The sequence below is a fragment of the Pagrus pagrus genome (genome assembly GCF_965226575.1).
Source record: "Pagrus pagrus genome assembly, chromosome: 13".
In the NCBI taxonomy this organism is placed as follows: domain Eukaryota; kingdom Metazoa; phylum Chordata; class Actinopteri; order Spariformes; family Sparidae; genus Pagrus; species Pagrus pagrus.
In genome coordinates this window covers 19187458-19211949 of record NC_140197.1, presented here as the reverse complement: position 1 = coordinate 19211949, position 24492 = coordinate 19187458, and the positions used below count along the sequence as shown (strand labels likewise).

Below are 24492 nucleotides of genomic sequence, written 5' to 3'. Positions count from 1 at the left end.
GTCGTGTTCATTGCATATGTGTTAACCTGTGGTTGCAAGATAAAACGGCATAATCTGCCAAATGTCATATTTACCTTGTGTTGCTGCCAACAGAGAAACATGCTGCCGAAATGTGGGAGAGTGATGTGTCGGCGTTTATGTTCAAAGCTTGGGAAATGTAGCTGGCTTCACTATTACTTTGAAAGAAAGATCAGATGTGCAGTCGCACACATGATACGAGACACTTGTATAGTTTGGACAGTGGAACAAGTTTTGACGATAGCCTGAGGAAGAAAGATGGCTTCATCGTTTGATGATTGTTGCTGTTTTCTTTATGATCAACACATGCTGTATGGTAATGAAAAAAATGAAAGGTTTTATTGCACATTTAACAATAAATCTATAGGTCTTGCAAACACTGGCAACATTTTTTTTGGACAATTTGTTACATTTTATACTTTACAATAGAGTTGCCATTGATCCAATATCAGTATTTGGTGCCAGTATTGACATAATTCACTCAATGGATATCAGACTGACTCCACTGATCCACATACCAATCCACATAGTCTGATGTTTTTAAGAATTATAGATATTTAATAATGCAATTTAAAGCCAATAGCCAAAATGCTGTAGCACAAATAATTCATTAATTGTTAATTGAACAGTTCTACAAAGATATCCAGCAGATATTTTGTTTTTTTCTTTGAGTTGGCGCTACAGGCGCTGGACCATGAACGCAACTTAACATGAGACAGTCTGTAACTGAGTGAGCTAGCAACAGTTGGCTAACTCAACATGTCAGTTTGGAGATTATTTAGTCTTGAAACACAGAAAAGCTTCAACAAAATATGCATCAAAGCATCTCAGCTTTTTATTATCAAGCCAGTTTAACCTACAAAAATAACGCTAGCACTACAATATCACATAACATGGTATAAACAAACATTATGCCACACAGACCAAATGTGTGTGACTGATGAGCCCCTCTTACCCAACAATCATTTAATATAATCAGTACAAATGAGAAAATCGCAGCCGATGACCGTTTAAGTCGTGGAGTGTCCACAGTAGGGAAGAAGCACAGTTTGCTAACAACACCGTATCACCAAAACTATTAGAAAAATGCTTTAAGCGCTTCCCCCCACTCTTGCTCAACAGCAAACTCATGCAATTAATATATGGTAAGGATTGGGGTTGAAATGATGCAACCAGGTGAATCCACTTGATCTTGACAAGTTAAACTCCTGGTCCATCACCTCCTGCTCTCACGATCATTTTGGCTGTGTACAGGCGAGCCGCTTAGTGGGGTAGTACGGTGAGCTCGACACATAAAATAGAGAAATGGCCTTAATGCTGAACATTTATAAGGCATTGCTTTTTGATCCAGCTCCCCGTCATTGTGAGTGATAATTAAACAGGCCACTGATTAGGGAATAAGAGCACGGTTTAGGCTGATGTGAGTCATGTTTAGATACTGCTGGCGAAAACACGTTTCCCATAATGCTGCTTCATAATAAACGTTTTTAAGAGACTTTTTAGCTTTTATTGTGAAGAAGTTATAGTAAATTAAACTTGTTGTTATGCTGAATTAGCGGAACCAGTTTGTCAGTGGTGATTCTTCGATAGTACTGCGGGGATCAGGACAAGTCCGTCATTGGTTTAAGACACACCTTCAAGCACGGAAGCCCAGTTGTGGTGGAGAAGCAAAATCCCGGCTGTGCCGGGCTGCTGCGCCAATTCAAACCGAGTAGAGCCAGGCCGGCAGATGTAATGGAAAAACGGTATGAGAGTAATGAACATGGCTCAGTTTTGGCCACTATGCAATCCAACCTAATTTAGATGCTATGAACCCTTTGGCAGGAAAGAGCTTTACAAATAGGAACTTCAAAATTAAGGTTACTGAATTGTAGAGATTGCAGTCTTAGATTTCCTCTTATTTCTTTTTCTAAACTTCACATATGTGAAGAAACCAATAGAGCGATGTAGCCAACTAGATGGTTATGCTGATTGGACAAACTACTTCATGTCGGTCTCCCTTGGTTGACATGTTATAAACAATGAGACAGTTAAAGGTAGCAACATGGCAGATGAGGAGCTTGTGCCAAAAGATCCATCTGTAATGCAATATTGTCTTCCAATGGTTCAAATGCAGAAATTCAAAGGCTTTTTCAAGACTGGCATTTCAAAATTGAAACAATATACAGTAATTCAAGTGTGGATTGTGGTTACGATCAAATAGATAGTGACATTATTTTTTGGCAAGATCATCCACCATTAGATCGAAATGCACACGCGAATATGAACCAGAATCTTTTTTTGTTTTCAGACGTATTTGCTGAAGCCCTCTATTTGTCTTTGCTTACTTTTCCACCATTTTCCACTTTATTTTTCTAGTATTCACTCTTCTCCCGCAACCGTTTCGTTTCTCTTTTCTCTCTCTCTGGCATATGCCGTGTCTCTCTGGGCCTTTGGCCTTTGATAATGGAGCTGTAAATCATGTTTAGAGGGGCTGGTTTGAGTGTTGTTGTTCGGGTGGGGGAGGCACTGTAGAGATGGAGGAACAGAAGAGGGCATGCCAAGAGGAGGGGAAACACTAGAGGCTTCCTGTGCGACAGTGCTGTCCTCTAGTCTGGCGACACTCCTCCGTAATAAGTGCCGATTGTCAAGCGAGAGAACCCATGTGGGAGAGGAGGACGAGACCGTGCTCATGTGTGAACGGCAGGGAGGCAGTAGGCAAGCATCTGTGTGTTTCTGTGCAGTGGAGGGGGAGGGGCAGGCAGCATTGCAGTGCGCTGCTCAGCTGTTGAGCAAGCTGGTCTTTCTCTCTGTGTGTCTCCTCCCGTTCCTCTCTCTCTCCCTCCGCTGGGCCGGGCTTGCTCTGTCTGCCTGAGCACTACTGGCGGTGGGGAAACCTCTGCGAAGCAAAGCAGGCTGCTGCTTTGGCCACTGTGGAGAAAAGCAGGCAAAGGCAGCACACAGGTTCATGCAGAGGGCCATCGGAGAATAAATTGGAATAAATTACTTCTGAGGACTGAACAAGAAATCTAAGTATTCCTTCTCTTGAGGCCACTAACAAAATAAAAATGATGTATTTTTGTAGTAACTTTACAATTAATTTTGCTTTAAGTAATCATATTTAAAAGACTTTGGAGCTAACATTGAGTAGTTTTGGGTCTAAGTTTTTAACAGCAGTCCCTAAAATTGTCGATTATGTGTGAACTTGAGGCACCAGATCACCCTGATAAAGGCACTGTAGACAAAACATTTGGGGTAAAAAAGCAAAGTTGCAACTTTGATGTGTGCTGAAGCTCACACTGATCGCCGACTCGCTGTGTGAGCATTATCAAAGCTAGAAACTGTTCTAGGGCTGTAACGGTTTGTGTCATTGTGCCAAGTTATCACAGTATGTGGCTTATGATCTGATGCAAACAGACTACATGGTATGTACTGTATGTTGAGGGTGGTTATGCAGAACCACATTTCAAAAGCGCAAGTTTCACCTTGGAAACTTTAAGCTGTATACCGTGAGCAATCTGTGCTGACGTTAGCACAACAAGCTGATTGCCAGGCATATGAGTCATACTATGTCCAGTGTGACACCTTTTAAATTATTTTTTTGGAATCCATTTTGGTTCCCTCATCTACAACAGCAACACAGAAAGAGTTGTGGATAAGACGAGTACGGTGCGTCAGCGTTGCTCAACCGTTGTAAATAAAAAAGATTTGTATTAGGGCTGCGCGATATGATCAAAAAGTGATATTGCAATTATTTTGACAGAAAATGACGATTGCGATATAATTCATGATTACTGTTGATGATTACACTTAACATCACAATTTTCATTGTCATTTAAAAACTAGTAAAATCATGACGATTTGGCATTTCTCCTGGTTCAAAGTTCCATGTGCATTTTATATAAATACTCAGTGCCGTGGTAAAAGACCGGTCTACTGTGATGGTATCCTGCATGATATGCAGATTTTCTGACCACCCTCTGTCCCGATTGTCAACTATAGATGGGGATGTCAGGAGCTCCATTTGGCCAGCAGTATGGCCAGGGTGGGGTGCAGCAGATGGGGGCAGCGGGGGTCAACGCTCAACAACTCCAGAACAAGACGGCGCTTTCCAACAACCTGCCCCAATTCCCTGCTGAGCTGAAGGGAGCTGGGAGTGTGCCAAACTTGGTGAGTGTCGCCTGAATCTTCGATAACAGGTGGATATCTGTCACACGCCCTTTGTGTTTTAGGTTACTAAGGGCAAACATATTTTATATTATGTATATGCTGTACCCGGCTATGTAGGGAAGATAAAAGGGGAACTGTTGTATCGGTACTGTAATTAACTTGCTGCGATACACTACACTGTCGCAGTGTGCATGTTCTCTTTTCAACAAAATCTGTGCTATTTTTCATCAGGAAATGGATTTGCTTCTTTAGACTTGCTTTCTGCGTCATCTGTTGCTTCACACGCTATCTCCTCTGCAGACATAGGCACCCAGTCTGCAACCATTGAAGAATGCATACTAGCTTTAGTCTTGGCCTTGCGCTTTTCACGAGGGAAGCTCTCATAGAAGTCATGAAACACTGAAATGCTGCCATAAAAGACCATTTTTTTTCCTTTTGCAATGTGTAAAGTGTTGGGAATAAAGCAAACTACCACCCTGTCTTGGTGTAAACCATTTTCAGGGGTCCCATCTCAAATGTGCCTATGTCATGTGCACTCCCTTCATTTCAGCTCAGTTTGAGATTCTTTATGTTGTTTCCCTGTCATTTACAGTCGCATTACTTTAAGGGCAGAGGAGAGACGGGTGATGAGAAGTTAACGTTACTCAACTTGACATCAACTTATTACGTTACTGTGAAAAAAGCTTCCCAACAAGGAAAATGTATTAATGTGATTTGTCTAAAACCAAAGATGGGCAGAAGTCGACCCCAGATGTCTGAAGTTTAGGCCAAAGTACCTGCACTTTTTAAAACTTATGCAACCTGAATCTGGCGACAGTGATGAGGATGCTAGAAGCGCCGTTGCTGATGGGAGGGAATCAAGCTGAGCACTAGCAGCTCTCCGGTTGGTCTCTGACTGTCAAAGTACTCCTTGTAGTTAAACAGTCTTTGAACGATTTGTAGTGTCGCCACATTATTGTTAATAACTGATAAGTACCACAAACGCCCCTCCAGGGATGACAAAGGTTTTGCTAAAGATTATGACCTGTAATCAGTAAGTAAGGATAAGGAGTAAGATATAAGTAAGAGTAAGGATAGAACTCTGATCAAAGTGTTCATATATTGTTGCTTAAAGTACAGTTTGTTTAATATGGATTGCATTATTATATCATTATTATGCACATTTAAATTTAACCAGTGGCGTCTTCACACAGCCAGTGAACCAAAAGATAAGACAAACAAAACTGAACAAATGTTTGGTGTTATTAAGATGAAGTTTAGTAACTGGCAAGATTATAACCTTGTCTCCCTCTCAGATTTGTTAAAGGTGGTACAACTGTTGAGTACAGGGTGAGATTCTTTCAAAAAGTAAACAGTGCGCTCTGCTATGCAAATCTTTTTGAGGAACAGGAAATTGATTTCATCGAAGCAGGAAATGTCATTCCCTCAATTCTTGAGAAAGTTATTATATTGATTTTTATTTTTTTTTATTTTCCTTGTGTAACCAGTTCCCTCTCATTCTTAGTGATTTCATTCACATTGTCTTTTAATTTTACATGTCAACTTCCTTTATCTTACCTCCTCTTTCTTCTCTGGTGTCATGCCTTCTTCATTTAATTTTTTAACTTTCCCCACATCTCTTAGCACCTGCATTATATTTATTGATGTTTTTACTTAAAAGCTTAAAGTCTAAAACAAGTTGAGTCTGACATTGTGATCTGTGCCTAACTTGTCTGTATATTGTCACCCTTTTGCAGTCCCAGATGCAGACGCAGGTAGCATCGGTGGGCATGGTCCCCGGTGCTGGTGGTGTGTCCACGGGCCCGACAGCCGACCCCGAGAAGCGAAAACTCATTCAGCAGCAGCTGGTCCTGTTGCTCCACGCACATAAGTGCCAGCGGCGCGAGCAGGCCAACGGGGAGGTGAGGGCCTGCACCCTGCCCCACTGCCGCACCATGAAGAACGTCCTCAACCACATGACACACTGCCAGGCTGGCAAGTCCTGCCAGGGTGAGTGAAGTGTTTTTCGGAGCACTACTTGGATTCAGATATTTAAGTTTTGGCTGACTCCTGTCTGAGGGTGTTTACCTGTGCACCTGCCACCACAAGGTGTTAAAGGGACATAACTGTGCTAACTGAATTTCCTCGCATCTGAACTTTAATGTGACTCTGATGTCACGGGTTAATCTCTCGTCTGCTAATCACTGTAAGAATTGAACAAAACATTGACATAATCAGAGCCTGTGATGTGGGCACAGTGCCATTAGCAATACATACTAGAGAAAGGTGTTGATGACTTGTTGTAGTTTCAAGTACAATATGCCAAAAGCATCTGTCGCCTTCAGGTCTTTATATAACCGCTCACCAATATCGTCCTTAGCAGAATTGCTTATTGATCTGTATGTGACTGACGACCAGTGCAGGAATTTTCTTGAAATTTGCATCCCTATATATCATAAACAACCAAATTGCGTTGTTGTTGTTGACCTACAATACAGATGCAATGGGGAGTAATTATGATTGAACAGCGGTGATTTAAAAAAAAAAAGGCAATTTCTAACCAGTTTGATAAGAGCAATCAGATGCTGAAGTGCTGTGCATTTAAGTCACTTATGTTGTATTGTTTTGTGCAGTGTGAAGCAGTAAGCTCTTTTATTTCATTGCTTCAATAGAGCCACTTTACCCCCTTGACCTGCTAATCCCCAAATATCCCAGTGACTGACAACAAACGGAAATATCAGCAAACATGAATTTAATCTTTATTAAAACTGATGTCACAATGCTTCTACTCTACCCTGTTTGCAAGCAGCCTCCCTCTGACTGCTGTGAGTAGTAAGGAGGTCACCGCAGGTTAATGAACTTTGAACTCCGATATTTTTACTGTTTATACGCTTAAAGTAAATGCAGGGATGGTTTTATGGTTTTATTACATCTGTAATTGCTTTTACATAGGTATTTGCACATTGTACTGGAGCAGTCAAGGGTTTTTATGTTTTGTTTGTTTTGACCATGCTGCATTTTAACTTGCTTTTAACTTTCCTTCATTTAGTCAGGGACGAGACCATAATCGCCTAGTTTTCACATGCTGCCCCCCAACATAAGAGTCCCAGATTAACCAGTATGCACTGCGTAAATGCTTATAAGTGGGAGCTAAAATTCACTTAGACATTTCAGTAACAGGCCATTAAAATAGCTCACAATGTGTTATTTTTATTAGCTATTTAATAGTCAGTGTTTCATTTTGAACATACAATTGAATTTGTCCATTGAAAAAAGGTTACAAAAATGTAAGAAATTGGAATTGGCCAAGAAAATTGCAATCGGTGCATACCTACTTATTTTACATGAGTTGAATGTAGTCTGGTTGGAAATCAGCATTTTCAACTCCTTAACTTTTGAAAATGTCAAATACTGCTGAGTTACCTGTCTCCATGCCTCAATCTGTCTCTTTTTCCCTTTTGTTTTTCCCCAGTGGCTCACTGTGCATCATCCAGACAGATCATCTCCCACTGGAAGAACTGTACGCGGCACGACTGTCCGGTCTGCCTGCCTTTAAAGAACGCTAGCGATAAGAGGAACCAGCAACGTGAGTGACTCCAGCAGCTCCCCTTCTCTCTTATGCATTTAAACATCCATATAAAAATACATATGGGCTAAGTTAGAAGTTAATAGAGAACAAAGAATTCTGGATGGATGCTTAAATAACTTGTGGTTGTGGTCATTTTGGGAAAAAAAAAATCTTTTGATACCTTGTAAGCTGTTCAGTAAGGCAGTTGTCACTCAGCAGCGAGCTTCGAGTCAAGTGTGTGGCATGAAGTGGTGCCCCCTGCAGGTCGTGTGTCCCTGCCGCAGCTCTGTGCTGGCTCGCTGACTGGGAGAGCTCGAACAGTGAGAGGATTCCTCTAGAAAGGCTGGGCCTGTAATGTGACACCCAGGGGAGGGGCTCCGTGGCTCTGCTATGAGTGGGGGCAGGGTCTTTGGATAGCGTGCTCTCTGATTGGTTAAAAGGCCCTGACAGATTTAAATCCCCCACAGAGGCAGCGTGCTCCCTGTCAGCAGTCAACACAGCAGGGAGCAGTGTAGGGATTTTAGATGGAGGTCTGCTCAAGAACATTTTCTTTTCCACAGAGACTGAGATTTATTTTCTTAACACAGAAAAAAAATCAGTTAATAATATTCAATGGTGTTAATGTTTTCATTTTTTTTCATACTGATGAGTATACTAATGTTAATTATTTGTGTTGTATTAAGAAACAATACAGAAAGAATGGAGGCAGCAGCAGTTACCCCTCATTTATAACAGTGTATTAATTATTAAATGCTTAATTCAAATTGCCAAACCACTTACTTATTTCCTCATCTTCTCATTTAAGCCATGCTAGGTTCTCCTGGGGCCAGTCTGCAGAATGCCATCAGCACGGTGGGGCCTGGTCAGCCAAGTGCCACAGCCATCAACAGTGCTGCCACGCACATCGACCCCAGCTCCATGCAGAGGGCCTACGCTGCCCTGGGCCTGCCGTATGGGAACCAGTCCCCTGTTCAGGTCCAGGGTCAGGCTCAGCAAAACCCCCAAGGCCCCCACCCGCAGCTGCGAAATATGAACCCACTAGGTACAATAAAGAGACTTCACTGTCATTTTTAGAGGATCAAAAATGTACATGTGATAACAAAACTGTCGATCTGTTGCTAAGCCTTTTTCTTCTGAATGACCATGTGTGTTTATCAGGCACTAATCAGATGAACCAGATGGCAGGAGGCATGGGTGTCCCCTCTTCAGACCCGACTGGCATGCACTCCGACTCCTCCCTACCATCCACACTCAACAAGTGAGTATTGTCATCCTTAACATGCCACATTAACAAGGCTCTTGTTGCCAAGGTATCCACTATTTTTAATGGGCTTGCTAGCACCTCTTTCACACTGGCCAAAAACCCCCAAAACACGTACTTCTAATATCTGGATTTTTGTAGCTAGTGGGAAACGGTAAAATCCGCGTTAATTCTGGGTCAAATTACTATTCATTGGCTCAGGCTCCTTTTGGCAAACATGACACTGGGGTAAACACATTAACATTCACCCCTTTTGTGGCACAATGCTATGAAGGCACTGGTTTTGTTGACGTTGGTGTGAAAATAATTTTCGATCCGTCTCTGTTCAAGCAGCAGTCAGTGATGAGTTTTAAAGATGAAAGACATATAAACGTAATCACCGCTACATTGTCACGTGCCTCCTGCTGTTTTCTACCATTTCCTGTTTTCTAGTACGTTTTTGTCATTGAACACGATAATAATGAGTCTTATGATTTCATGTCCAGTGCAATATAATCAGCCACAATCTCAATGCATTCTCTGCCCTTTGGGTGCTTTTTAAATACATTTTCAAAATGTCTCTTGGAGGCCAAACTACGTAAATTACAACCTATGTGCACATTGTTTTGTTTATAAAACCTGGTGTGAAGTTGAACTTGAGTCATAGTTTCTTTCTCTCCGTGTCTTACAGTCAACTGATGCCAGATGGGACGGTAGCGGGAGGCATGGGAAACCTGCCCACTGCCACCCCTCTCTCTGCTTCAGGGGTAAGGAAGGCCTGGCATGAACACGTCACTCAGGACCTGCGCACCCACCTGGTGCACAAACTGTAAGTCAAGCAATGTAACAGATGCATTATAAATACTCAGATTCTGTCATTTGGAAACAGAATAAACTTGGTGCACCAGGCTCTCAATGAGTTGTGTATTTCTCTCCTTCTCTCTTCAGTGTACAAGCCATATTCCCCACCCCAGACCCCGCAGCACTGAAGGACCGTCGAATGGAGAACCTGGTGGCATATGCACGCAAGGTCGAGGGTGATATGTACGAGTCCGCTAACAGCAGGGTAACTTATATAATACACTTCTTGTGTTTTTATCATCACGCCATTATGACCTGTCTTCTGCGATTTTGGTTTCAACCTCTCTCTTGTCACTATGAGAGTTGAGAATTTTAACCAGAACCAGACACCGAAGAAACACAATCACTATTCTTTTTGAAATGTCTTGTCCGTCTCTTGTTATCATCTCACTAGGATGAGTATTACCACTTCCTGGCAGAGAAAATCTACAAAATCCAGAAGGAACTGGAGGAGAAGAGGCGCTCACGGCTCCAGAAACAGCCTGGCATGGTGGGCACAGCTGGGCCTCAGCAGCCTGGTATGGCTCAGCCCAACGCCATGGGCCCAGGACAGGCTGTCCGACCTCCGAGTTAGTAGCCAAACTCTCTACACTCAAAATATTAAAGCGGAAAGACACTTCTGGGTCTTGAGTGCTGTCTGCTTCTTCTGCAATTCTCAGTTGATATGAGTACAAAAAAAGTCTGTAACTGATAATAACTCATAAATGAACGCTGCCATGTCCTTGTGTCTTTCAGATGGACCTGTGCCTATGCCCAACATGCCAAATCAGATAATGAACCGTATGCAGGTGCCCCAAGGTATGTTTTTGCTCATTGCTTTCTTGGCAGTCCTGGTCAAAAAAAAAGAAAGCAGCACATGTCATCTTTTTGCTAAACTTCCAAGTTCTTAAGTTTCCTAATGGATTAACACCTAAATGTTTTAAAGAAAATCTGCATTTCAACAGTGAAATTGGTTTTTAGCTGTACCTGATTGTTTAACCAGGTAATGTTGAAAGCATTTGTCAGAGCTGTGATGTTTAAGTGAGCTGCTTCAGTGCCTCTAACAGCCCAGCAGGACATGGAATATTAAATTACAACTCCCAAGTTTAATAAACAGCTAAACAATTGTGTGTGTGTGTGTGTGTGTATCTGTTCCCACAGGAATCAATCAGTTTAACCCAATGGCAATGCAGAATGCGCAGATGTCTCAGGCACCCATGGGAGCACGTGCTCCCTCCCCCATGAACCATCCACAGCAGATGAACATGAGCTCCGTCCCAGCGGTTAGATCTTTCCCCTCTGTCTCTTCACTTTATTATAACCGAGGTTTCCCTGAGCCTTTCAGTCCCCACTCTATATTTTAAACGTGCTCTTCTTCAACCATTTTTCAGTTTTGTTTGCAGTTTATTCAGTTCTTGCTCCATTTTTCTCTGTCATTCTTTAGCTTTATTCTCCACTTGACTGTGAAATACCCCACAGCCTTTGGCTGATTATTAATTTCTTAATCTGTTACCATTTTGAAACTAAAGCATGCTTCAGTATGCAATGTTCTGACTGTGGTTGACACAATTCCTGACCCATTAATGAAGCAGCTGTCTGGCTGTCAATTGTAGTGTTCCTTCTGTCTGTTGAATCAAAACATGGCATGGCATATTTACTTATTAGGTATTGAATACTAGAGGCCTGCCGCCATAACGTTTTTGTCTGTTTCATTTCTCTTCTCTTTTATAGATGGGCATGTCCCCGTCAAGGATGCCTCAGACCCAAGGAATGATGGGTAGTCATGCTAATAACATGGTCCCTCAGCCAGCCAATCAGGGCCAGTTCCTGCCACAGGGCCAGTTCCCTGCAGCTGCAGGTGGAGCAATGAATGTGAATGTAGGCATGGGCCAGCCCATAACACAGGCTGCTGTCACACAGGTGAGGAGACATGTGCTGTGCTGAGAGAAATGCTGACATTAGGCATGCTCCTAGCATTTTCATTGCCCCTTGCTTCTTTCCTGAACGTGGCCTTATGAGCATCTCTGTGTAGGATGCTATATGAATATTGCTTATGCTAACTGTACATCCCTCTTTGTTCCAGCAGCCACAGAACTCTAACCTCCCTCTGAATGCGTTGGGATCCCTTGGCTCCCAGCTGCCCTGTGGCCCTGCAGCCCAGCCCACCTTGCGCGCCACCCCTCCACCCAATGCCTCTGCCAGCCTGCAGCCGCAGCAGCAGCTGCAACAGCAGCAGCAGCAGCAGCAGCAGCACCATGCTTCTGCACAGGCCCAGGTGCCACCACGGCCCTCCACCCCAGCCTCCGTAGGTGGGCCCTCCTCCACCCCAACCCACGTACCCAGTAGTCTCCCTGCCCCCCCCTCAGCCATGGGCACACCCCCGGACCCCTCCCTGCCGCTCACACCCCTGCAGCCCCAGACAGAACCCCCCAGCCAGATGCAGCAGCCCACCTCGGTGCAGGCACAGCACCCCAGCACACCGGTGAGCTACTAGTTCTTACTGAGAAGTCACTATCATACTTTCCAGGTCCTGTGAAAGCTTTTGATTTAAACAGGTGTAGGTGTAGTGCTGCCAGAGCACATTGGAACATGCTCCAACAATTTTTTTTCAGTGAGTAAAGAATATTTGCAGTTTGAATAATCCAGTTACAATTCATATAGATTTTTGAAACGCTTGAAGATCCAACGTTCACTTAAGCGCATGTCATGTTGGAGAGCCAATAAGGCTGATGGCCTTTCAGCAGCACAGTAAATGAAAATGATATTTTCTCCAGCCTATAGCTAGCTAACATTGATGCAGCAAAAACATCCTTTCAGTCATCATTCACTCTTGTGACTGTTTCTTTATGAAAGCTAGCTTAGCTAAGTTTTCATAACCTGGCCTGTGAGCTTGATCTCTTTTTGCACTTAAACCCAATGGATGTTTCACATGCAGCATCATTTGCGTGGTACAAAAATAGGTAAATGAAATCATTTAAAACGCAAACTACTGGTGTTTATTTGCCTATATTGCTTAATGCCACGCTAATAACAACCTGCCACATCCGTCGTATCATCTAATACTACCTAGCTAGATGTTTGCCATGTAATATTTTCAGTATGATGAAACTATTCATGAAGTCAGTCCAATATTTGATCATGTGGTGAATTGTAGCTGAAACTGTGGTTATATAACCTTCTAAACATACAACTGTGCAATGTTCTTTGGTACTTAAAGGCATAATATGCAAGATTTTCCTAAAAACAAATGTGCACACTCATAAAATTAAACCTGGGACATTTCTGGGCATAAGCACCTCTGGAGAAACGTAGCTGATTGTTTAGTCTCATTTCCAGGTCGTCAAATACTGACACTTTTGAGTTGGTACCTCACCAACCCAAAGTATCTGTATTTGACGACCTGCGAATGAGAATCAACAGTCAACTATGTTTCTCCATGACTGTTTATTGCACCCGATGTGATTATAAACAGCAACTGACAAACCCTGAATGGTAAACCTTTAAACAAATAACGCCACACCTCTGGAGAGGATCCCTGACAGCCAGTCCTATATTTTCTTACAAGTCAGTTTGACTTGATTGATTGAAGTTATCAGTATTGTGATCAGAATGTTTCTTCCACCTCTCTCTGAAGTTGTCCCAGGCAGCAGCGAGTATAGATAACAGAGTGCCCACCCCAGCCTCTGTTGCTGAGCTGAGCTCCCAGCAGGCTCTGCCGGACATGAGCGGCACTGAAGCCAAATCTGAAGTAAAAGAAGAAGACGATGACAGCAAGCCTGCGAAGAAACAGATGGATGTAAAAATGGAGGTATGTTCAATTTAACAGGATAATTCAGTAATCAGTAGATAAGAAAGGCACTGTTGTTGTCTTTTCAGTTTCCTAAAGGAAAGTTTTATGCTTCCTATTTATTGTATTAAATACTTGATTGTTTCCTGACTCAGCTCCGTACGGCAGCTGATTGACCATGTTTTTTGTTCATTCAGCAGGATGATGAAACCAAACCACCGCTGGTGAAGAAGGAGGAGCCCGATGCAGTAGAGCCAAAGCAGGAACCAATGGAAACTGAGGAAAAGAAGCCGGAGATGAAGACAGAACCCAAAGAAGAGGAGGAGAGTGGGGCCAACAGCACATCGGCCAACTCTGCCGCTCAGAACCGCAAGAAAAGTAAGAACACATATATATAATATCCATTTATTCACACATATCAATTTCAACTCATGTTGTGGTGAAATCCTTTAAACAGGAGTAAATGTATATGCCTGCGTGTTTACTTAGACAGTGCATTTGCAGAAACAGGTACGTTCAGGATTTTTTTGGTTTCCTATAACATAAATATTGTGTCTTTCCAGTTTTCAAGCCCGAGGAGCTGAGACAAGCCCTAATGCCGACACTTGAGGCCCTCTACAGACAAGATCCAGAGTCCTTGCCCTTCCGACAGCCTGTAGACCCCACGCTACTGGGCATACCTGTGAGTATACACACGCACATACCTTTTTACAAGACCCACAGGAAATAGTGTTTAGCATGATTTGCTCTTTAATGAAAACATCTCTCTACTGCTGCACAGGACTACTTCGAAATCGTGAAGAACCCCATTGATCTATCTACCATCAAGCGCAAGCTGGATACGGGTCAGTACCAGGAACCGTGGCAGTACGTGGACGACGTGTGGCTCATGTTCAACAACGCCTGGTTGTACAACCGTAAAACATCCCGTGTCTACAAGTACTGCACCAAGCTGGCAGAAGTGTTTGAAGCAGAGATCGATCCCGTCATGCAGGGCCTGGGCTACTGCTGCGGCAGGAAGGTGAGATGGGGAATTAAAAACGAAAACCAGATTTATCTCATCAGTTCACGTTAATGTTTACCTGTAAGTGAGTTCTGACAATGACACGGATTTTAAATGTTTATCTGATGTTTCCACAGTTCGAGTTTTCACCCCAGACACTGTGCTGCTATGGCAAACAGTTGTGTACCATCTCCCGGGATGGCACCTACTACAGCTACCAGAACAGGTAAAAATGTCTGCTAACTCTGTCTAGGAATAGAGATGGGTAAAAAAGGTGGAGGAGCAGTGAGAAAGAGAAGCCATACCAGTCAACAAAGCTTCATATGATGATCTTTTCTTTAAAGGGGAAACACAGGCGCCACTTAAGAGTCATATAATGTGGCAGAATGTGCTGTCTGTTGTGCCTGAGAACCGGCAGCAAAGCTCCCCCTGCTGTGTAGAATCTGCTACTGCACCTTGCTATCAATATAATGCAACACCATTGAATTATTGCACATACTGGCCACTAAATGCTGTGAGATTTACCAATTTAGGATTCATCACAAAAAATCTTGAGTTTTTGCAAATTTATTGAATTCCTAGTATTAAGGCTCTGTACAAGGTTTTATCATTTGACCAGAGCTTGATCTTTTCCAACAAGTCCCACACATTTGTATTTGTATTATCATTCATTCCTCCTCCCCTGGCATGACCATTGATTCATCCATTAGCTCGTAGTGCATGTTGCTTGTCTTATGAGTTATCGTAACTGTTAACTGTTTTTTTGTTTTTATTTTCCAGCATGTAGTAGTTTCTGTTCAAACATTCATTCAATGTTGACATTCATTAACATAGTATTTTAGCATGTTTGCTCTCACTTCTGAATGAGAGTGGCCGCATCATGACCGTTCCAACTGTGACTAATCTGTACCTCTGCCTGTGTGTGTGTGTGTGTGTCCCTCCGTCTGTCCACCGCCCATGCTCTGTCCTCGGTTGTTTCCGTGTGTCCCCATTTACTCTGCATTCTGCCACCTGTGCGCCGGTTTGCCTGTGCTGCTACTGTGTGTGCTGGCTGCAGTTCACCCAAATATGGCCTTATTGCCGACAGGTATCACTTCTGTGAGAAGTGCTTCAACGAGATCCAGGGCAACAGTGTGACCCTGGGGGACGACCCGGCCCAGCCACAGACGTAAGTTAGCAGGCCCGGGTGGCCGACCTCCACCTGATGATCATCTTGCGAGATTATCAGACTGTTTTTCTCTCTGGTCTTCATTCTGTGGAAGGTAGTTTGAATCACATGAGCAAATATGAACTTGGTTGTCTCTTTGTCTTTTCTGTGCAGCATGATATCAAAAGAGCAGTTTGAAAAGAAGAAAAATGACATGTTGGACTCTGAACCGTGAGTACTGTCTGGACAGTAACCTTAGACTCTCATTTATGTGATGGCAGTGATGCGTTGTAACTTTTTTGCAAAGAAGCACAGAAAAAGGAAATGTTTGTTGTTGCAGGTTTGTTGAATGTAAAGACTGTGGACGAAAGATGCATCAGATATGCGTACTGCACTATGACGTCATTTGGCCAACAGGGTAAGTCTCACTATAGCTATTTGACTATTATCCAGCCCTTTAAGCAACATACACAGTCCATGTTTGACCTCAACAGAAATAATTCAGCAGGAAGTTACTGTATGTTGATACTAAACTGTTGTATGATTTTTCGTCTTCTAGCTTTATCTGTGACAACTGTCTGAAGAAGTCTAACAAAACAAGAAAGGAGAACAAGTTTTCAGCCAAAAGTAAGTCACTTGTAGCAAATCAGAATAAATATAATTCTCCTTTATTTAATTATGTTAAAGGATATTTAATACTTGAGCTAACATGAAATGTTTGTGTTTGTAAAGGGTTGCAAACGACAAGGCTGGGGACGTATATTGAGGACAGAGTGAATAAGTACTTGAAAAGGCAGAACCACCCAGAGGCCGGTGAGGTGTTTGTGCGAGTGGTGGCCAGCTCTGACAAAAATGTGGAGATTAAGCCTGGCATGAAGTCTAGGTAAGGTCCTCACCTGCTGATAAAGTGTGTCCCTCCTGATTTGTAGTAACATTGGTTAAATCTAGAACTGGGAACTTCGGCGCATAGCACTTAAGAACTCGTGAGGAACAAACCAGGAGAGACTTTGGGGATTATTTAAGTGCTTTTTAAGAAAAGGTGCTTGTTGATTACTGTGTGTTTGATAGTGGCGAGCATTTGATATATATGCTGGAGTCTTTAAAGTCGCATCAAGTGAATGAGGATATTTAAACTAAAATAGAGGCTAAAGGAACTGAAAAGCACTAGTAGAACATGCCGCATAGAGGCTTTCAGATAAAGCCATGTTGTCATTTTAATGTTATTGTTTAGGGGCATCTCTCCCTTATTATATTACAAAGACAGTGTAGTGGTGACAGAAAATGAGGGGAGAGAAGGGATGACAGTAACAAAGGTGCTGAGCTGGACTTAAAGTGGGGGTGTAATGAGCATCTAAAAACCCCTAGACATGGATTTGGATATAAATAAAGACGTCAGTCATATCTATCACCATTGTGCTGACCTTCGAATGCTGGAAGTTGATGCACTAAAATATACTGTGTGGTTTTGTTGCCCAGCCTTTGCTGTCAAAATTGATTGCAATTTACATCACAATTGTCCATATATCATATAAAAGTATATCTCCAAGTAAGCAAACATTCATGAACGACCTATCTGACCATGGGAATTATTCAGGAGCACTCTGAGGTCTTGGGCCAGAAGCAATTCCTCTCTTTCATCTTTTGGTGTCACAAAGACAACCGTATCACTTTCTGTTTATTTCAGAGTAGCAACCACTAACAACACAGGACAAACATTTAAGAACAGAAGTTTTGTCTAAAATGGAGACCTAAAAGCAGATAGACATGGTGCCAGCCTGACTGAATCGACTTAATTTTCCTGGGCTGGGATTACGTTCTCGATGGCAGCCAAAATCGCACAGTGAAAATAAGCTTTATAGGGAACCAATCTAAACGCCAATGATGTCATTATTCTGTAGTCATTACATAGTGCAATCAACAGTTACTTCATAACGATAAGTTAAAGCAAAAAACATGTCTATCTAAGTTTAATAAAAGCGTTTTTTAAATATACTTATGCTTCTCTGTTTCCTCAGGTTTGTGGACTCAGGCGAGATGGTGGAGACCTTCCCTTACAGAACCAAAGCACTTTTTGCATTTGAGGAAATAGACGGGGTGGACGTTTGTTTCTTCGGCATGCACGTCCAGGAGTACGGCTCAGAGTGCCCCTTTCCAAATACCAGGTAAAACTACAGCAAAAAAACAAGAGTCATGTTTGCACTTCTTCTTTTCTGCTTTAGCTCTGTATGTTGTGTGGGTTGCTCTTGGGAGTGTTGCTAATTTCTCCATATTTGCTTTGCAGACGGGTTTACATATCATACCTCGACAGTATTCACTTCTTCAAACCACGTTTGCTAAGGACTGCAGTGTACCATGAGATCTTAATAGGCTACCTGGAGTATGTGAAGAAACTGGGGTGAGTTGAGAGCAGTTTTACTCCCTTCCAGCTAATACTGAATGTATCGTGTCTGCGTTTGCTAAGTGGCTGACGAATCTTGTCGCTCTCCTCAGGTATGTGACAGGTCACATCTGGGCCTGCCCACCCAGTGAAGGAGATGACTACATTTTCCACTGCCACCCTGCTGACCAGAAGATACCCAAGCCCAAGAGACTCCAAGAGTGGTACAGAAAGATGCTGGACAAGGCTTTCGCTGAGAGGATCTTGCATGACTACAAGGTCAGAAAATGGTCACACTGGTCAGATTTTCTCAGTTATAGTTAATCATTTTGTCACCAGTTATAACCTCACAGTAGCTCCTTTCCATCAAGCTGTCTCTGGTACAGACGGAGAGCTCTGCACAACGACTTGTAAAATATGACATTCCCACTTCAGGTCAAAGAAAGCCTGATATTTTCTGGGTTCCGCTGGATACCAACTGTTTGAATGCCAGACCAATTTATTTTTGGTGGAAATGCACCAGGTGGTTCAAAATGTGGTGTCTGAACCACGATGGAATCAATTCTTTGTTGGTGGAAAAGCTGCTCTCACGCGTCGGTGCAGCGGTGCTTCATATTTATTTCACAAGATGTGAAGTTCTCTGCATAAAAAAACACATAAAAACAATCTGTGGACAGTCATATTGACATCATGCCAATTTTTCACTGCAGTTTTAAAGTCTATATATGTAGAATATGTCACAGACATAAAAATACACACAACAGGTGAAGGGCAGTATTTTTGGTGTGGTTTTTTTTTCTCTCCCACTCTCTGTCAATGAAGGTAAGGGAAAACCGTCATCTTTATCTGCTCATGTAGGAAATGTGCCTCAGCCTTTAGTCTGGGTGTTGCTTGTGAATAGGAGGCAGTCAGATGTCATGCCATCTTGATTTGATTTATCAAAGACTTAATGATTAGCCAATTATTTTGGCATATTATGTATATTGTGTGTTGGCAATTATTGCAAACTATTTGCTGCTTGGTTTAAAACAAAGTTTAGATGATAATTTAGCTTCTTTGTCATTTCATAATCATTGCAACAGGGCATTTTGATATAAACAGTGGATCACAGTTGCACATAAGAAGTACACTGATGATAAGTTAGCTTTGACATGATCCAAGTTTTCTGTTTGTGATATATATTTTTTTATTTTATTAGAGTATTGAGGCTTTATAAATTACAAACAAAGCCTAATGGGATGAACATCTAAATTAAATTTGTTTTTTAAATTAAAGTTTAAACTAATTTGCTTGACATACCAATTTGATTAAGTATCCCAATATTAATTCAGTCCTTCACACCTTTTTCTAAACCAGAGTGTTACTATGCTTCGTTTTATCCTTTCTGTCTGGCTGAACAGTCAAATAGCATTAATCAGCTTTTGTGTCCAGTCCATAGTGGGGCTCCTCCCTGTGTTTGGGATAGATTATTGTCAAAATTATTACAACAGAAACTATGATTCTTACCATTTTAGACAATATATAACTAATCATTTAGGCTCATCTTAAAAGAAGGCTGCAGTAGAGGTAGCCATTTTCCCCCACATTAGTTTAAAAGTTATATCAGTATATCTTTAAAATTAACTTAATGACACTTGCAGAACTTCTCTTTATGAGCCATGTCACTGTTATGCCTGATGGAAATCTTGTGTGTCTGTATTCAGGACATTTTCAAGCAGGCAACAGAAGACAGGCTGACCAGTGCCAACGAGCTGCCGTATTTTGAGGGTGACTTTTGGCCTAATGTACTGGAGGAGAGCATCAAGGAGCTGGAGCAGGAGGAGGAGGAGCGGAAGAAGGAGGAGAACACGACCTCCTCTGAAACAACAGAGGTGAGTTAAATGGATAGGTGGCTTGAGTATTTTGAAATGGGTTTTAGAGAAGGAATGCTCTTGTTATGCCAGAATCAACAGCCTGGTGCTTAGGCCTCTGTTTCACCCGAGATTTTATCATCCTCAAGTCCTCATAATATAAAAGCTTTCTGCAGTCTCTCCGGCATTGTTTAACCACTCAGCTTAATTGCACAACCTCATCTTGCCTGTTGTGCAATCCCTGCCTCTCTGAACGTTCATGTCCATCTTTTTCAAGGGAGCCCAAGCTGACAGCAAGAATGCCAAAAAGAAGAATAACAAGAAAACCAACAAAAACAAGAGCAGCGTCAGTCGAGCCAATAAGAAAAAGCCTGGGATGCCGAATGTAGCCAATGATCTGTCCCAGAAGCTCTACGCTACGATGGAGAAGCATAAGGAGGTGGGAAACCCGACCAGCTATAACAGATTTGTCGCAGTCCATTCCTCATAACTACAAAATGGCATTTCTTACAACACTGAAGCTATAGCGTTGTAGGAGTTGGCACTTTGTTACAGCACACTTTGGCTTTCCTTACAACTAACGGATACATTTCCCCTCTTTTCTACTTCCAGGTGTTTTTTGTTATCCACCTCCATGCTGGGCCAGTCATTAACACCCTGCCACCCATCATGGATCCAGACCCTTTGCTGACCTGTGACCTGATGGATGGCCGTGATGCCTTTCTGACTTTGGCCAGGGACAAGCACTGGGAGTTCAGCTCACTGAGAAGGTGCAAATGGAGCACGATGTGTATGTTGGTCGAGCTGCACAACCAGGGCCAAGACCGCTTTGTGTACACCTGCAACGAGTGTAAACACCACGTAGAGACTCGCTGGCACTGCACAGTTTGTGAGGTAGGAAAAAGTGACACTTCACAGATATGTTTTGAAATCTATATCTTGAATTTGAATCTTGACTTAACCTTAATGTGGTCTTCCTTACCTATCAACAGGACTATGACCTATGCATTAACTGCTACAACGCTAAAGGCCATGAGCACCAGATGGTAAAGTGGGGCCTGGGTCTAGACGACGACAGCAACGGTCAGGGTGGAGAGGCCTCCAAGAGCCCTCAGGAGAGCCGACGTCTCAGCATCCAGCGCTGCATCCAGTCCCTGGTCCACGCCTGCCAATGCCGCAATGCCAACTGCTCTTTGCCTTCATGCCAGAAGATGAAGAGGGTGGTTCAACACACCAAGGGCTGCAAGCGCAAGACCAATGGTGGCTGCCCTGTGTGCAAGCAGCTCATCGCTTTATGTTGTTATCATGCTAAGCACTGTCAGGAGAACAAGTGTCCTGTTCCCTTCTGTCTCAACATCAAGCACAAACTCCGTCAGCAGCAGCTGCAGCACAGGCTCCAGCAGGCTCAGCTGATGCGCCGCAGAATGGCCACCATGGCTGGAAGGGGTTTGCCCATGCCATCTCCACCTACCTCAGCTGCCCCCGACACCCCCAACTCTGTGCAGCAGCCTAATACACCACAGACACCCCAGCCAATGCCCAACCAACCCCAACAACAGCAGCCACCAAACCCTGCCAATGTTGCCCAAGGATTCCCCAACAATGGCCGCAGCAGCCAGCCACCAACACCAGTGCCGCAAGGCAAACCAGGGCCTCAGTCATCCCCTCTCCATCAGCAGCAGTCGCCTCTACCTAACATGCCACACCAACAGCAGCCTCAGCCTCAGCCACCACAGCAGCAGCAGCAGCAGCAACAGCAGCAGCAGCCACTGCTGGCAGCCATGAAAGTGGCCAGACAGATCGAGATGGTAGCTAAGGCAAAGCAACAGCAGCAGCAGCAGCAGCAGCAGCAACAGCAGAATTATACCATGAACGGGATGCCCATGAACCACCCACGAATGATGGGGCCCATGCCGAACCAGATGCAGATGATGCAAGGACCACGGGGCCCCCAGGTGATGCAGGCTATGCAGCAGGGCCAGTGGGGTCCAGGGATGCAGAATCCCGTGCAGAATCCCCAGGGTCATCAGCAACAGGTCCCTTCTCAACAAGGTATGACCCCTCAGCAGGCTCAGGGAACACACATGCCCCAGCAGGGCCAGCTCATGCAGAGGCCCATGATGCCCCAGCAACAGGGTCTTCAAATGGCTGGGGTCATGCCTCCCCAAGGAACCTCACAGCAGGGCATGACACCACAGCAGCATAACATGCCACGAGGGATGCCTGGTAACATCGCGCCGAGTGCCCTGCAGGAATTACTGCGCACCCTCAAATCTCCCAGCTCCCCGCAGCAGCAACAGCAGGTCCTCAACATCCTCAAGTCAAACCCCCACCTCATGGCCGCCTTCATTAAACAGAGGACGGCCAAGTACCAGGCAAACCAGCCGCAGCAACAGCAGCAGGCACAGCAGAACCCTCAGGCCATGCTGGGGTCCCAGGCAGGAATGCAGGCCATCGCAGCCATGGCAAACCAGGTGCAGAGGCCAGGGATGGCACCTCAGCAGCAGCCTCCTCAGCAGGCAGGGTCGCAGGGCATGGCAACCATGGGCCCACAAGGGCAGATGATGAATGCTGCTCAAAACGGCAATCCCCAAATGTACCGCAGACAACAGCTGCTCAGGATGCAGCAGATGCAGCAGCAGCAGCAGGCACAGCAGCAGCAGGCACAGCAGCAGCAGGGAGGCATGCCTCAGGGCCATGGTCAGTTCCCCCAGCAGCAGCCAGGGCCAGCAAGCTACTCCCAGCTCCGTATGCAGCAGCAAATGGCTATGCAAGGAGGTGGGGGGCCTATGGGACAGCTCCCTCCCACATCCCAAATGGGCCAACCTGGCATGGGCATGGACGGGCCCCAGAGCCTCCTCCAGCAGCGCATGCTTCAGCAGCAGCAGCAACAGATGTTAAAGCAGCAGATGGGCTCTCCAGTGCAGGCTAACTCAATGAGTCCACAGCCCCACATGCTCCAAGGCCAAGCCCAGGGAGGAGCTCACTTACCTGGCCAGACAATGGCAAACACCCTGGGAAACCAAGTACGCTCCCCAGCTCCAGTGCAATCGCCCCGTCCGCCTTCGCAGCAGCCCCCGCATTCCAGTCCCTCCCCACGGATACAGCCTCAGCCCTCACCTCAGCACGGCGCCCTCCACTCCAGCTCTCCCCACCCCAGCCTTGGAGGCCCATTGTCAGGCTCCATGGAGCAGGGACACATGGGAACACCGGAGCAGAGTGCCATGCTCCCACAGCTTAACACACCAAACAGAGGGGGGTTGAGTAATGACATGGGTATGGTGGGTGACACGACGGGAGACACGCTGGAGAAATTTGTTGAAGGATTGTAGCATTTTGTGACAGAAGAAAGGCCTTGTTCTGTTTTCAGCTGAGACATTTTTGTACTTGCTGGTGTAAAAAGCTAAAAGAAATACAAACAAATGAGTCATATGAGGCCTACAGACTGTGAACTTTCCTTAAACCAAGGGACTGCTCTTTCTTCCAACACACAGAGTGATTTAATAATTGCTGTTGAAAAGAAGACAACAAAGACACAAAGAATATATTTTTGGTTCAGACCAGTTGTGCAAGAATTTGCCATGGTCTTTGTGTTTTAATTTGTTTTTCATTTGTTATGCTCTGGTATTGACTTTTTTAACAAAACTTCTCAAAACAAAAAATATTTCATTTTATTATTCAATTTTTTTTATTTTGTACCTTTGCAAATTAATATCGTATTTGTGTTGAGAAGACTGTAAAATTATTTGTCTGGGAATTTTTTGCCAGGTTTCACTTCTTGCTCAGTGTCTCTGTCCCTGGCTAATTTATTCTAATATGCCATTTTTCAAAAGGACTGCCTTTGGGAAAGCCTTAATTTCTTTCCTGTTTGCAGAGTCTATGGGAGATTAACGTATTTGTATAGATCTAGGAACTATTGCACACACCCAAACACAGAAGGCAGGTGTAAGAGAAACCTGCGTCAAAGCTTGTTAATGTTCACAGGTGCCGGAATGTTCTTTTTACTGGCTTGGACCCAGAAATTGTCTTGCAAATGTTTAAAAAAATTGCTTTGTCTCTCCCTCAGTCTAAAGAAATTCTCATAAAATCCTGAACTTCTTTTGCCTGTGGTGGGAAGTTAACTTGTTTGACTGCTGATTTGTGTTCAGAGAGAGTTTTGTGCATCATTTTCTCTCTTGCATTAAACTTGAATTGATGATGAACTGTTCTCTAATGTAAATCATGCAGCTAGACAGTACTGTAAATATGCAGAAAATAAGAATGAAATCACTGTACAAACTGGTTCAAATGGCTCATTTCGTACTTATATACCATATTGTTAAATAAACCTGTGTGCCACAGACTCTGTTTCTGTTTTCTGTGTGGAGAAAGGTCAGCATTGGACAACTAATGATTATTTTTGTCATTAATCTGCAGATCATTCAGTGAACAAAATGCCTGAGGAAAAAGTAAGCTTTCCATGACGAGCTGGAGTACTGAACGCAGTTTGACCTTGGTACCTCAGCTGTACCAAATTCGTCATTGGTGAACCTCA

General features: G+C 43.7%; 1 protein-coding gene across 4 annotated transcripts in view; it reads left to right on the top strand.

Moving 5' to 3' along the window:
• Positions 1-24300, top strand: part of crebbpb (CREB binding lysine acetyltransferase b) — a 35625-nt gene extending 11325 nt beyond the window's left edge. Inside the window, exons 3-31 of one of the 4 annotated variants that reach the window (XM_084371106.1) lie at positions 4000-4167; positions 5904-6156; positions 7619-7732; positions 8520-8756; positions 8873-8972; positions 9646-9783; positions 9903-10020; positions 10210-10384; positions 10551-10613; positions 10956-11077; positions 11526-11714; positions 11881-12276; positions 13429-13602; positions 13782-13959; positions 14145-14263; positions 14363-14602; positions 14722-14810; positions 15672-15752; positions 15906-15962; positions 16072-16149; positions 16291-16358; positions 16464-16614; positions 17747-17893; positions 18013-18126; positions 18222-18387; positions 19812-19979; positions 20236-20397; positions 20571-20852; positions 20951-24300. In XM_084371106.1, the coding sequence (XP_084227232.1) occupies positions 4000-4167; positions 5904-6156; positions 7619-7732; positions 8520-8756; positions 8873-8972; positions 9646-9783; positions 9903-10020; positions 10210-10384; positions 10551-10613; positions 10956-11077; positions 11526-11714; positions 11881-12276; positions 13429-13602; positions 13782-13959; positions 14145-14263; positions 14363-14602; positions 14722-14810; positions 15672-15752; positions 15906-15962; positions 16072-16149; positions 16291-16358; positions 16464-16614; positions 17747-17893; positions 18013-18126; positions 18222-18387; positions 19812-19979; positions 20236-20397; positions 20571-20852; positions 20951-23290 (6687 nt within the window). In that variant the 3' untranslated portion in view covers positions 23291-24300. Of the gene's footprint in view, positions 1-3999; positions 4168-5903; positions 6157-7618; positions 7733-8519; positions 8757-8872; positions 8973-9645; positions 9784-9902; positions 10021-10209; positions 10385-10550; positions 10614-10955; positions 11078-11525; positions 11715-11877; positions 12277-13428; positions 13603-13778; positions 13960-14144; positions 14264-14362; positions 14603-14721; positions 14811-15671; positions 15753-15905; positions 15963-16071; positions 16150-16290; positions 16359-16463; positions 16615-17746; positions 17894-18012; positions 18127-18221; positions 18388-19811; positions 19980-20235; positions 20398-20570; positions 20853-20950 lie in introns of all 4 variants that reach the window. The other 3 variants (XM_084371104.1, XM_084371105.1, XM_084371103.1) reach the window with 3 other exon arrangements.
• The last annotated feature ends 192 nt before the right edge of the window (positions 24301-24492 follow it).